Source organism: Notothenia coriiceps, unplaced genomic scaffold (assembly GCF_000735185.1).
Source record: "Notothenia coriiceps isolate Sejong01 unplaced genomic scaffold, NC01 NC01_scaffold00001630, whole genome shotgun sequence".
Taxonomy (NCBI): Eukaryota; Metazoa; Chordata; class Actinopteri; order Perciformes; family Nototheniidae; genus Notothenia; species Notothenia coriiceps.
Window position 1 is genome coordinate 102,638 of NW_011334331.1, and position 15,169 is coordinate 117,806.

The 15,169-nt window shown below is 39.7% G+C and overlaps 1 protein-coding gene across 1 annotated transcript in view; it reads left to right on the top strand.

Annotated features, from left to right (window-relative positions):
• Positions 1-12,652, top strand: part of plce1 (phospholipase C, epsilon 1) — a 41,095-nt gene extending 28,443 nt beyond the window's left edge. The window contains exons 29-30 of the mRNA XM_010791693.1: positions 11,609-11,772; positions 11,961-12,652. Coding sequence (XP_010789995.1) covers positions 11,609-11,772; positions 11,961-12,652 — 856 coding nt within the window. The remainder of the gene's footprint in view (positions 1-11,608; positions 11,773-11,960) is intronic.
• The last annotated feature ends 2,517 nt before the right edge of the window (positions 12,653-15,169 follow it).

A 15,169-nucleotide genomic window follows, 5' to 3' on the forward strand; every position in this document is an offset into this window, starting at 1 on the left:
ATAGTCCTTAAAATCTTTTATACCACTTGGACTGTGTTTGCTTTAATGCAGTAGAAATGGAGCCGACAAGCCCATCTGACGGAAAAGAACAAAATGTGCACCCTGCCCACCCAACGCGGCAAGAGCGTATAAATCAAATGCACCTTAGTGTATTTCAAACCCAGCGATCAGCCAGGTATGTTCAGCAGCTCTGGCACCCAGACACCCTAACCCCACCCAACCTGGACAGAGCACACCAAAAGCCATCAAACAAGCGCACCCAAACATGCCAAGCAGACATCCCGCGTCTCAGGTTGAACATGTGAAAGTTCTATGTGAATATGTGTGTGTTTTCTCGTACACTAAACTAACACACCACACTCTTTATCCCAGAGACTCCTTATCCTGGTTTGCATAACGGAGAAACAGAAAACCTCTCCGCTCCGTGCTGTTCTTCTCTGACCTTTTCTGCAGTTTCTGTCTCCACAAGGTAATGTTTGCTTTCCCGTAGACTGAGCCTGGACTATCTCACGGATGACTGAGTGCTCATTTGTGTGTACGAGCTCAAACGCAAAAAGAAAAGTCTGTAGTTTCATAGATACAGACTCTAAATGTACACTTGTTGTATGTGTAGGCTGTGTATACGCATACTGTATGTGTTTATGTGTGCTTTATATATTTATGTGGTTTGAAGTTCTATTCAATGTGTGTGTAGGTGGTCCATGCACACAAGTCAGTGTTTACATTAGAGGAGCCTAATGTCTGAGTATCTGCTTTGAATAAGACAGAAGCAAAAATACTGTGTGATCCATTACTAACAGACGCACTTGAACAACTCCAATGCACTAAAAGACGTGCATATAAAATACTAATTCAAGCAGACGCAATTACTTTCACTCAAACAATTAACCACCTACAGCTAATTTTGGATGAACACATACCATACACGTAAACCCTAATGTATAAGCAAACTTTGTATTTATGTACAGTACATGTGTATGAACTTAACATTACATTTGGGGAGTTTCAAGCACATTAAAAGGTGGACTTAAGGTGTTTGCTGAAGGCCATTTTGAATTATCAATGGCCTACTACTGCCTACTTCAAAAAATGGACTTAATAGGAAACTGAGAAGTGAGGTTGCTATGGTTATCGCACAGAAAGCCGTGGAGTTTGTTGTTTTACAGTAAGCCTTGAGAGAAAAGCCCGTTTGTCTGACTCATGTGTTAGAGTAGGTCCTCCGTGGCTCAGTGGGTGGATAGTGATGCTGACATGTCTAGGGGTTAAACTTGTTCAACACGACGCTGTTAATATATTGTGCATGATGTAAGCGTGTGGGCGTTTGGGAACCCCCCTCAAGTTTTAAAGAAAGGCTTTTTCCGTGGGATTCCTAATAGCTGAAAGATACACTTCATGTTTCGCTGTTACGTGAAAAAAAAATGGATTCAAAGAAATAATGATAAAGCATTTAAAATAAATAATAATATAAATTGCACATAATTAAGAAGAGGAGATCTCCAAGGGTGTATTCACACCTCTTAATTAGGTTTAGGCTCACAAAATTAACTGTGTTCAAGAAGGAGTAAATTAACAGTTATATCATAAACAAGAAGAAGATGCCTTTTCTTGAATTCTTGATTTCTACTAACTGGTGGAGAAGGATAGGAAGAGGAAGGTGGAGGAGGAAGGCAAGAAATGGTTTAAGGAAGGTTGGTCAATAAAGAGGAAGAAATATTAAAAAGAGAGCCGGAAAAGAATAAAGGAAAGAGCAAAAGGAGATGGAGTGAAAAAGGTGAAAATAAATGATTACGGTTGAGGATATGAAAGAGGACAGTGCAGCCGGAAAGACAAAGAAGGTGAAAAGAGCAAACCACAGGGGAGCACAGCAGAGGGAATAGAGAGGGAGGCCAGGGGTGGCTGGAATCATAATCCCCTGTTGAATTTCCCGAGGAGCCGTTTCGAAAAAGATCAAAGAGCCGCGCCTCCTCCTGAGGACGGATTCTCACCTTTAACAAGCTCAGGGCAGGGCGGGTGCTTCATTTGTGAGTGTCGAGAGAAATCAGGAGCAAAGGACAACAAGGGATGGGCAAAACATTTTAATTTATAAGGAACTCTATTGCACATTTACAACATACTGCAAGAATTAGCAGCAGTGAGTTGAAACAAACGGAAAGATCCATAGCCAGATGTATTTGATGGTCAATAAAGCCAACTAAGGAACATCAGCATGAGAGCAAGGGGACCAACTGAAAAAAGGGACTTTTACAGGAAAGGAGTCGGACTCACTAATCTGATTTGTACAGAGCGACTACAGAGTATGGCTGCTCAATTAATCGTATTTTAATCGCAATTATGATTTTGGCTTGCAACGGTTATGAAAACAACATAATCGAAATAAAACGATTTTTTTTCTTTATTATTATTTATTTAAAAAAAAAAAAAAAATATGTATTGGTTTTTCAATTGAATTATACTTAAGGTTCAGGGTAGTCAACTGTTAAAAACATACTACACATTTGTTTTCCCAATAAATTGATGTTTTCAAAGTAAATGGATAATCGTTTTTAATAATCGTGATATCAATTATTGACTGAATAATCGAGCAGCCCTACTTCAGAGTAGAAGTGGAATGACAACACACCAGTTCATCAGATAATGTTACTGTGTATTTTGTGGGATGCTTTTGGGGGGGATGAGATATTAAAATAAGATAGATGTTAGGTATCATTGAGGTTATTTAGTACTGGTACATCACAGTGGGTGCGGTTAAAGGTTGAAGAAAACATGTGTCTTTATTCAGCCTTAATCTTATATTGATAGTTTTTGGTTTGACTGTATAACATAAAGCAATGTGAATCCTTCCGTATTGTTTTTTTGAAGCTTTAATTAAAGCCAAACTAAGGCAACACAAAAAAGATACTGTTACAATCATCAACTCAATTATTGGTTGATGAAAAAGTAGCCATGTGTGTAGTAATTAAAAATCGAGGAGGTGACACATTGAGATGAATTAAGAATTATTTTGTGACAGGTGAAGCTTTATCCAAATGTGAGGCCATTGATTCACACCTTTTGCAAGAATATCTAACCTTAATAACAAAATAATTAAGACTGTAGAAGGAAGGTTACATGTACATCAATGTAGTGAGTACCATAAGATAGATATTTAAGAAGACTGTTGGCTTTCTTAGCTGTGGTTAGCCCAACCAACACAATGGATATAACCCACAAATAGTTGATGTAGTCTAACTAAAGCAATAATGACTTTTTTTGTGGTTGAAGAATGAAAAAGAGTTAAGGCCTGCATTGGTTTGTAGAAGACTACATCTCAGCAATGTGGCTGGTGAGTAATATGTTGCCATTGAGGTGAAGCAAAATACATGATTTAAGCTCTAAGAGTGAAAGGTGAGTTTCAAGGAGGAAAGAAAAAGTGAATGGAAAAGCCAGCGAGAAGAAATATGACAAGGAGTTAAAGAGAGCGTCTGGGAGAGAGGGAAAAAACGGGGTCATCTTGAGGGCCAAAACAACCTGGAACCCATTACCCTGAGCGCCCAGTGGGACCCCTCCGCACCGCCACTCCCCCATTTACAGTTCTCATGATGTCATACGAGCCGACACTCTCTCCTACATAACGGCACAGAGTCCTGATCAGACTGCCGGAGATAAGCATGATGAAGGATTGAAGTCATAAAAGGTCTGGACTTAAAAACTGAACCTGGCTTTTCACGCAGACAACGGAAACTCAACAACTACTTTGAAATATTTTAGACTCCATCTTAAAAATGTGAAGGTAGCTGATGATATGATAGCTTTTTGCTTACTTGTTCTGGAGATTTACAATGCAAAACATGACACCAGTTGCTACTTCTGTCTACTACTTTGCACTGTATTAACTAGTCTTAGAGTTTACCACACACAATCGTTTAACTGACTGCTTTAAAACAGTGAGTAAAAGGCCTTTTTGCAGACATCAAGTTATTACATTGCAGATACGTTTCAAAAACTTTCTGCGTGCTGAACTTTGACACACATTCCGCTTAATGAACTTGATTCCTGTTGCTGTAACACTGATCAGACAAAACATTTATTTGCTTACAGCCACAAAACACTATGAGGGAAAATATGTTTGCTCTTTTAAAGAACGGCAAGAACTCGTAGTAAACAGATTACTTACTGTAGCACAGAAACAGGCGGATATTTTTGAAGAAAAACACCAAGCTCCAATCCCTCTTAGTCAGTGTACACTAATAAAAGTGAGAAAGGAGACTTGAGCAAAAGAGAGTAAGAGAGTGAGGGAGAGGGAGAGGGAGAGAGAGAGAGAGAGAGAGAGAGATCTACATCAGTAGAGGAAGTCAAAGAGGAGAGATAGAGAGACAGGGTTACTAAAGCTTTAGGCAAGTTAGAATAAGAGTTTTCAGACTTTTTAATGGCCCATTTGTAATTAAAACAAATTCAAGGCGAAATGTTTTCTCTATCCAGGTCTGAATGACGTGATTTGATGTTGCGAGATATTTTGAGACTTTAAATTGCAACATCAAACAATTCATAAAATTCTTTCTTCCGATGTTTTAACTTTAAAACCTAAATAAGTTTGTTTGTATGCATTTTCAAGCTAATCCAGGCCCTCATTTAAAATTAATCCAATGCCTTTCAGATTTGTTAAAGATCAGCAGGAGACAGGGGGGAAGAAGGAAAGGAAAGGAAGATAGCTACAACTAAGGTAAAGAACACAAAGACTCAGCGATGGGTGCCTAACGCAGAGGGTACCCCCATATTAGGTTATGAGCCAACTGGCCCGTTACAACCCAGCAGGAACATGGGAGATTTGATCAGTGAGCACACACAAAGATGGAGGAGCCTCAAGATCTCATTCGATCCTTCTAGGAGCATGTCCAATGTGTAAACCACGTCTCAGATGTTTTGATGAGTAGCTATTACATCAAACCATTGAAGACCCTTTTTAAAGCCTCGTCAAAGTAATGAAGAAGTTATTTTCTTTATCAAGGGATACTACTCTATTCTTTAACCAATACAGTGAGACAAATTGTGGTTTGTGGTTGAAGTGAGGAAATGGTGCTAAACCTTTCCCCATGTGACCTTCTTCTAAGTATTTTAACAATGAAATAATGTCAATACAATCTGAACAATGCAGAGTAAAAGCAATCACTAATTCAAGTATAATCTCCTACATTTGTATGTATAATGTAAATGCAAAAAAAACTGAGTCTATTTGCAGTTTCTCCAATTTTTGGTCAACTTTTAAGTCGCATGGTTTGCTTCGTTTAAAAATGACTAAATGTTAAACAGCCTACGTATTGCTTTATTTTCCAGATGCACATTATTGAAAAGTACACACTACTGACTGTATAGTTTGGTTAAAAGCTCAAAAAAAACTATAAGAGTTGCAATTGTTTCGTCAAATTGCTATTTTAAAGATCAAGTATAAAGTTTGGAGCTCAACTGTAAAGCTAGAGTAGCAAAATGAGATGTTCACAAAGTGCTCTGGATTAGATCAGCACAACAACCTATATCAACAAATCCATTACTGTGAGTACTGAGCAAACTCCACCCAGAGTTAAAAAACATTATATGGCTGAAAGCTACAGAAAAAGTAGACCTTACGTTGTTTTTTGTCTAAACGTTGTCACAATGTGTATCATTTCCATTTGCTGAATTTAACGTTATCAAATAACACTTATTGCAGTGAAACCTGTCGTATTATTCCTTCTATGTATATGTGATACTACGATATTGCTACTATGCTTCCCTGTAAGTTAATTGCAGGTTAAAAAACTAAAACATGGCGATTGATGAGTAAAAAAGGACCGTCCATGTTGCCCCCTGATCAAGTCTCACTGGAACAAAATCATTTTTACAGTGTCATAACGGCTTGGCTTTTCATAGGGACAGGTGACGCTGGGGGCCATTAAACCAAGAGAGACAGAGGTGCGGCCACTTGATCTTTGTAATTAACTTTGCTCTGGTGAGCGTTTCTATGCCAACGTCTAATTAAAAGACCAGTGTTGCAGCTTTTCTGTTTAATTAAGCTCGATCACCAAATGGTAGCTCGAGCACTTGCAGTTTATTGCAGCAAACTCTATGTTATCTGTTTGTATGAAGTCAACACGCTCTCTGTTGACACGGGTAACTATTGAAACAATTAAGAAGTATTCACTATTATCATATAAGACATTTTCACAGGAAAGGATTTGTCTTTTTCTTTGTTGAAATCAAAGACCTAGGTAATTCCTTCTCTAATCTGTGATAGTGGTCATACCTAACACACAAAGACACACATATTATCGCAGCAGTCAGAGGTCTAAATGAATACAGTCTATTGAGTCTGCTTAATCAAGAGGGAAAATGAATATGTCTCATGCCCAGCTGACATCAAAGTGGTGTTCAGAACAAAGCCAACAGCTGGCCGGCCCTCAGTCATCGCTCTGCATTTCTTTGATCAATACTCCGCTAATGAGACTGGCCTCCTGCGCCAGTAATGAGAGGTCAGACTCATGTATTATACTACACTTATTACATCAATTGCCTTCAGGGTGAACAAAATCCCTCGATCAATTTGAATTAAGACAAAGATGCGTTGTATTGTTCTGTCATTGTACACATTTTGAACTACTGAATTTGATATGCTTGTTAGTTGTTACACAGCAGAGCTTCAACACAATATTTGCAAGGATAATTTGTGAAAACAGCAAATTACCTGCTATTATCAAAGTGTGCTGCCCTCTAGTGGTCAGGCATAAACGGAACACCAATGACTCAAAAGTAAAAGACAATGAATAATGTCAAGTAAAATTATGGCAAATCGAAATATGGACTATTATTCATCTTTGAGGCTGGAATTTAGATTAATGCATTTTCCCCCTTAAACTTCAAAAAGACAATTTATCGCTTTTTACTTCCAAAACAAGCGCTAAAAAGGGCGAGGAAAATAACTAGAGCTCAGGAAATGATTATTGTAATTACCATTAATTGAGTTGAAATAATATAATATCAAATAAATAATATGAATTTTAAATGTATTTTATCATCCAAAATCTATATATAGAAACTATTTTAATATTGACAATATATTTGTTTATCAAAACTGTCCAATGTGAGGTTTGTCTTTGTCCTAACTGCTGATCAATGGATTTTCTTGTCAGACAAAACAAACCACTCCAATTAAGACATTTTATAAACAACAACATAAAGTGTAGGAATGCTAATCTTTTTATAACGATAACTGGACCATAAAAAGCTAAAGCATCAGAATGATGAGTCGTCGTCAGACATACGGTAACACAATTCCCTTGAACACAAGTACACACACACCACAGTCTGCTACATAAGCAAGAAAGTGTTCATGCCAAGAATTTGTGATTTCTCATCAAACAAAAATCATGACTCAAACCTCAGCAGTCATAGGTGTTCACATACCAAAAACGTTTAGCAATCCAAGTTCATCTGCATTATGAAATATTCTCTTCTCCACTAGATGGCAGCAAAGGATCACTCTTTGTCTGCCACTGCATATACCCATTTAAATAAGCTCTGAAGGAGAACATGCACATTGTTGTTTGGATGTTGATAGAAATTCACTGTTCCTTTTCAATGACCAGATTTACATCATTGACGTTGAAATAAAATCTTGAAAACGCTTATTCAAAACTACTCGAGTGACAAAAACAGCAGATTTGAATTGACCTATTACTGTATCCTGTAAAATTAAGTATTTATTGTTGATGACTCAACTCAAAACAGAAGGAAGGGGAGGTGACAGGCTATTTTTAAACAAAAAGTATTTATTATTTGAGTGCAGCAATAAATATAATATTAAGAGCATAAACCATTACCGTCTCATGCTCTTAATTTAATAATTACTGGGTCCATTTCTGGTCCATTTCCATCCAAATGTCATTTTTATTAATCCCACTAGGAGGGTTTATCATTGTTATCTGTGACACTCCATGGGAGGAGTGCACACAGTGTGACACATAGCATCCATGTAGTCAGGGTGCTGTGAGTGCTATGTCACATGAGGGGGATGAGACTGGGAGAGGTCAAAAGAACAAAAGTTAGTCACCATGACAGTAAGTTCAAATGCTTGTTTACATTTATCGTGTTTTCTGCAAGTCATGTTGTGTATACTTCACATTATGATATAAAAATTCACATCATAATGCATATCAGAGATTATCAACAAAAAGGGAGAACAGGCCACAGTATGTAATAGTAATCTAAAAAATAAAAGAATATAAAAAGTTTTATATATATATGTGTGTGTAAAGTGCATTGACCTCACAGGGTCAACATTCTCCACTGTTTGTGTTTCGTGTCCTGACTGACCCAAAGTTTAACAACCTCGCCTCTGGATCTCTGTAGGGACAAGTTCCCAGTTAGTGGAGCTTCGCAATTTTCCCACAATATCACAGAGATGCGAGAGGCCTGAGTACACACACACACACACACACACACACACACACACACACACACACACACACACACACACACACACACACACACACACACACACCACCCTTTTGTCACCCCACAAAAACAAATGGGTGGAATGTGTTTCAATAGGTAGCAGCAGCCACATGAGCTCCTGTGCAGCGGATTCAAGAAATCAAATAAACAGCGATGGAGCTGGGAATTAAACACACCAGGTTTAAAGAGCAGAGAGGACACTTTGTTCAATTTACTGTCACCGTGAAAAAAAGTGCTCATTAAAAAGAAATGCGAGATATTTACTTTCCTGCTCGTTTTCTATTTAAGCAGACATCTGAATAAACAGCGTTTCAACAGACAAACACACACACACACTAATCTCAAGCAGGCTAAGCCGCAACACCCAGCTGGGTGAGAAAGTGGCCTGCTCGGCACATTCCTTTGTAGTGGCACAACACACAGAGAGAGAACATTAGAGTGACAGACAGGTAGGTTAAATGAGTGTGACATGCATGGAGGGTGTGTGTGTGTGTGTGTGTGTGTGTGTGTGTGTGTGTGTGTGTGTGTGTGTGTGTGTGTGTGTGTGTGTGTGTGTGTGTGTGTGTGTGTGTGTGTGTGCGTGCTTTATCTATCGGACTAGTATCATATTTGGTTTTGAGCTGAATGCCTACCTGAATGATTTGTGCATGGCTAAAATAAAAACTATATTCAATGGTGGTAACATTCTGGGTCAATACTGATGTTAAAAACATCAATTTGCCGAATGCTAAGGGTTTCTGTTTGGTATCCCCCTCCTGGGAAAACAAAGACATCATGTTTATAATAAAGGTATTTTAATCTGGTATTCTCCTGTAGTACAACAATTTAAAGTTGCAATTTGATTTATAGTGTGACAGAACTATAAACACAAATACATGCCTTGCTGATTACTCAAACACAAAGCGATTGCAGGTGTCCTGAACTGCTCTGGCAAGCTTCATTGTTGTTCAACTCCAATTCACCTTGCAAAAATGTACAAGCCATGCTCAGCCAATTTTCACAGCCCAGCTTCATCCAGATGATTTTACTTTTATCTTTTTAATCCAAACTGTTTTTAGTGCGCAACAGTGTGCACACAGCAAGCAGCTGGTTAAAAGCCTCCTAAATGAGAGTGGTGTGATAACACTTATTACAGTATGTGTGGGGTCTCATATAATCCTATAATGCAAAGGAAGCTGTGTTCCCAGGCTTACAGGGACCTCCAGCTGATTAAAGCTGTTTGTTGATTTCCGATAACTCTGTGATTGTGAATGCAATCATTCACTTCAACCCTTCAAGTGGCCCTAACCTAATCAGTGGAGCATGGTTCAACACTGTGTGTTCACATTAATTACCATCTCACATTGTAGGCCAATGCCTCTCAGACGCTTTGAAAAGAGATGTACCAAAAGCGAAATTAGTTTGTGGCCCACGCATGCAGTATATGTTTTTATTGAGTGCAAACATACACTTAATGAAACACTTGCTTCGACTGTCTGATGACCATAACAAAGAAATGACCCGGTATATTTACTGAAGCAATAAACTGGAAAGCCAATCAACAAAATGGCACATCATGATAACAAAGCAAGGAATGAACGCCTTAAAACCGGATATTTGCTGGACATTTTATCTGAGAACGCTACCTTTGAAACGAGCAGTAATTGGTAACCTAGATGTAAATGTGTTTGCATGAGTTATTACCTGAGCTCATAAACCACCAGTCTTAAACCATATTTCCATTTTACAGCCCTAGATATTTAACCAGCGAAGGACTGGAGGGAAAATAGCATTTAAGAATGCAAACAAGAATTGGTTTAACAACATTTCCTACATGTCCCAGGCTGCATCTAGTTGTTTGGGAAGGCCAAGTTAATATTTGCTGAACAGAAATAACCTAGAACCAAATCCAACCACCATCGATGATCTACATGAGGCTACATGGCCATTATACTGAAATTAGACTTTTTAAGGTAATGGGTTTTTTTTGTTTCTCGTTCGGTTCATTTATATATGGAGAAATGATCACAGACGAGGTTTAGGAATTAACCAAATATTTTATTACGCTATAAAGAAGGCCGAAATGTAGCAAACTTTAACACTTCAGTAGCCATGATTCCCCTTTAAAATCGACTGATAGAAAATGCATTCTGAGATATAATAGAATACACCATATGCAACGTTTTTAATAGAAAGAGAGCCAAAGGCTATTCCTGCTACTTGAAACTAAAATAAATATACATATTCTGTCTGTTTGTATCACCAATAGCAAGAGCTGAGTGTGTGTATGTGTGTTCTCTCTATTCCTTTATCAATTCACCCAGACAGGAAATTACGTATGAAGTCAGGTTTGTTGTTTTTGTGAATCAAACCTAACAGACATTATTTTTGGCTACCTGTTCTTTTAAATGGAGCACTACCTACTGGAAGAAAAACAGGCTACATACATAGAAGTCCCCATCATAAAGAGAAAATGGCAGATATAGATATTTGAAGACCTCCCATGCCATCACAAGCTAAATGTTGGTCTTACTAATACTGCTTCAACAATGAAAGCATTAAATGTAATTTATGTGACAAACTGGCACACCTCCACAGGACATAAGGCTATAAAACTCTCCCAGTTGAATCAACAGTGCCAACAATGTACAACCGCTTTAAAAAATATCCCCAAGACACAGCCTGTGTATATCACAATCTCATGAGACAAGTCAACTACAACCCCCACGGAGCATTTCAGGAAGAGATATTTTTATTCACTTTCCCATCACAAATATTCCTGGATTTGATCTGGAAACATTCTGACTTTAAGTCCATTACAGGACAAGACACAGTGAGGGAAACAGGAAAGCACAGAATGACCCAAGACGGAAGAATGTCTTCCCGTCTCCAGAGACAACTTGCATCCTGGGTAATGGGAAAACGATATATTTACAAGCATCCATCTCTCAGCCCAAACTGCTATAGTCGTCTATGCCTGCATCTGTGTGTGTGTGAGTGTGAGTGTGAGTGTGAGTGTGAGTGTGTGTGTGTGTGTGTCTGCTGCACTCAGTGGCAGTGGAGACGAAACTGAACCCTTCCGGGTCGACACAGGAGTCAAACAGGGATGTGTCATCGCTCCAACACTATTCTCCATCTTTGTTGCTGCTATCCTACATCTCACAAGCAAGCATCTGCCCCAGGGAGTCAACATAATGTACAGAACTGACGGCCAACTCCTCAACATCAACCGTTTCAGGGCTAAAGGTCAAACCACCACCATATCGATCATGGAGCTGCAGTATGCGGACGACAACGCCCTTGTAGCCCTCTCAGAAGAGGACCTACAGGGTATCCTATCAGCCTTTACGAAAGCATACAAACAGCTTGGTCTAGCCATCAACATAAAAAAGACCCAAATCCTCCACCAACCACCACCACACAGCAGTACGCCTGTCCTACCCCCAAACATCTCCATTGACAACATCATACTGGAAAATGTGAATTCCTATACCTTGGCAGCCTCCTATCATCAAAAGCTGTTATTGATGATGAAATACACCATCGCCTCAGCTGTGCCAGTGGGGCTTTCTCAAGGCTAAGGAAGAGAGTCTTTGAGAACCGTGACCTCCAAGCAAAGACCAAAATCTTGGTCTATAAAGCTGTGGTGCTCCCCACTCTTCTGTATGGATCAGAAGCCTGGACCACATACAGCAGGCACTTAAAGGCACTTGAGGCATACCATCAGAGATCCCTCCGAAAAATCCTTAGGATTAGCTGGGAGGATCGGCGCACTAACACCAGCGTCCTGGAGGAGGCTGACATTCCCACCATCACTGCCACCATTGCCCAAAACCAGCTCAGATGGACTGGCCATATTATCCGCATGCCTGACTCTCGCCTCCCAAAAGATAACATAAAAACCAACCTAAGGAAGTGCCACATAGACCTAAAAGCTTGGGAAGACATGGCAACAGACAGGGCGACCTGGAGAAACCTTGTCCGTGAGGGTGCTGCACTATATAATGATGACCTCTGCCATGCTGCACAAGACAAGCGCAGACTTAGGAAGGAGAGAGCAACCACCAAACAGGTCCAACCCAAACCCTCCACCACTACATTCCCCTGTCCACACTGCACAAGAATAATCGAGGTCCAGAATCGGCCTCTATGCCCACCCGAAGACCCACAAGGACCAAGAAGGAGGACAGTCATACTCGACTACGAGTGACCGCCGCCGATGATGGTGTGTGCGTGTGCATGTGTGTGTGTGTGTGCGTGTGTGTGTCTGTGTGTGTGTGTGTGTGTGTGTGTGTGTGTGTGTGTGTGTGTGTGTGTGTGTGTGTGTGTGTGTGTGTGTGTGTGTGTGTGTGTGCGGTGTGTGTGTGTGTGTGTGTGTGTGTGTGTGTGTGTGTGTGTGTGTGTGTGTGTGTGTGTGTGTGTGTGAGCATTAAAGCTGCAAAAAGTCATCGTACACTTCCCTATGTTGTGTTTGACTTCCCTGCCACTTAGTGTTACAACAGTCACACAGAGGGAATTAGCAGTTAGATTTGATTAAGAACACTCACTATTTATTTTGCCTTTTCACGAAACTCTCGTGAAAGAATGCAAAGAAGGCTTTGTTTGTGTTATTTTCCATCATGTTCATTTTCCATTATGAAAACCTATATAAAACGTAAGTCATGGCTTGTCTTGATCTAAACCTCCTTTTTGTTTCCATTCTCTCACTCTTCCTATTTTCTTTTAAAATCGTCCGCGCCAGATTCCCCCTTCACTTGGTAGATGTTCTTCTTTTTCCACTGTTAAAATCTCATTTTCTCGCTTTTTCTCTCCAAGTGTGTTACCCTTCCCTCTCTCCCTCTCTTGCTGCTTCTCTGCTCCAATCCCTCCTTCATATAATCCTGTGTTCTTTAGCTCGCTTCATTAGTTGTAGCAATAAACACACAGGGCAACAGGATACCTACAGAAAACTCCTCAACCTGATTACTGCAGAGTCAGGCTAACATACCACATATAGGGGGGGCCTGTGTAGCATAAGGTGTGTTTGTGTGTGTAAAGGAAAGACGGAGCAAAGAAATAAAAGACATAGGGGTTTGTTTTCTGCTATTATCCTACCAATTTGCAATGTTTGTGTGTTGAATACTGCACACATATTATCCCTACCTATTTATTATCGCGTGAGCAGAGGGTTTTGGATGAAAAGAAACACACTGTGTTAAAGAATGTTAACTCAAATGTCGTATACTTTCATTTTCCAATTGTACTTCTCCATCTGCTGCATGCCGTCTAATAAAATGTACAGAAAAGAGAAGGAATGTGTTTCTTTATGCTTGCACGATACACATTTGTTTGTCACAGGCATTCCTACTTTATCATACATTTTACGATTTTGGTGACAGCTCGGCTACAACTCTCCTTATTCACTGCCCTCAGTGTTCTCAGAGTTTTCTCTGGTGACCCCTAACCAGAGTAGCTCAGATGGTGTTTTGACAAGGGAAGTGCTGGCAACTCCCCCATTTTCAATAGGCTCATTATTAAAGCAGCTCTGCCTGGACTTAACTTGGCCCGTATTTCTACGACCACAAAGGACTCATAAAAACACTTTGGCGGAGTCAGAAATTACACTGGATACATGAGTGTGAGTGTGTGCTTGTATGGCTTGAGTGTACAAGCCCCCGTCCGCACACGAGAAACTTTAGACAATGCTCGGCTCTGTTGTGGCTATGCATGAACCCATAAAAAACACAATTGCATATCCATGCATTTATGCACCCACATGCATACACATGTCAGAAAACCATCATACAAAAGTGGAACATTATGCACAGTCAAGTGCCAGCGTAAAAAACAAAATGTCTCTGTTGAAATGGAATTCAAACTACCGAAATGCGGCAACGGTTACACACAAGTTCAAAATAAATTAAATAGGCTACTTGGCATAACAATATAATACATTTGCGCTTATGTGATTCTGTTTAGAATGCATCAAGGCAGGGTTCAGTCTTCAGAGTGCTTACAGGAAGAGGAGGGAGAAGATAACCAAAAAACAACAGGAGAGTTTCCTGTGTGACGCTGGTGATTCCAAGTCTTTATAGAATATCATGATGTTTGCACCTCTCAGGTTGAAAAGCCTGACTCAAGACAAATAAGAAATAGCTGTATTTTTCTTTGAATTGTGTCTGCCAAGGTGAAGCTGAACAGCTCCTGTGAGAGGTTTTCATGTTTGAAACAATCATAATAGAGCAATGACCTGGGTCTCCTCTCTGTCTCACTCGCTCTCTTTTCCTCCCTCACTCTGTCGTGCCTTCTCTCCAATTTCCATGGCCATAACTTTAATGCAGATGCCAACTCTGCTCAGTCCATTTAAACACACTCACACACACAGAAGGCTCAGTCATTCAGCCTGTCAGTAATATAGGGAGCAGAACTAACAGAGAATAAATCATTTTTCCGCAGCAGGGGCCTTCTCCGAACAAAGAGCCTGTGTGTATGCATTTTTTGAGGATGTGTGTGTTGGTCTATTAACATATCCCTTGAACAAATTATTCATCCCTCATGCATAACAGCCATAACGTTTCAACCCAAATAGTGAAAAGAGAAAGCCAACAACAGTCATCTTTCATTGGAGAAGGAATCAATCATGTCATAAATACTCTGTGCCACTACAGAGAAGTACCGCACTTTTTTTATTGTGGCAGAGAAAAGAGAGCTGGAACAGCAAACCACATTTTAAAACCCAATGCCTTAT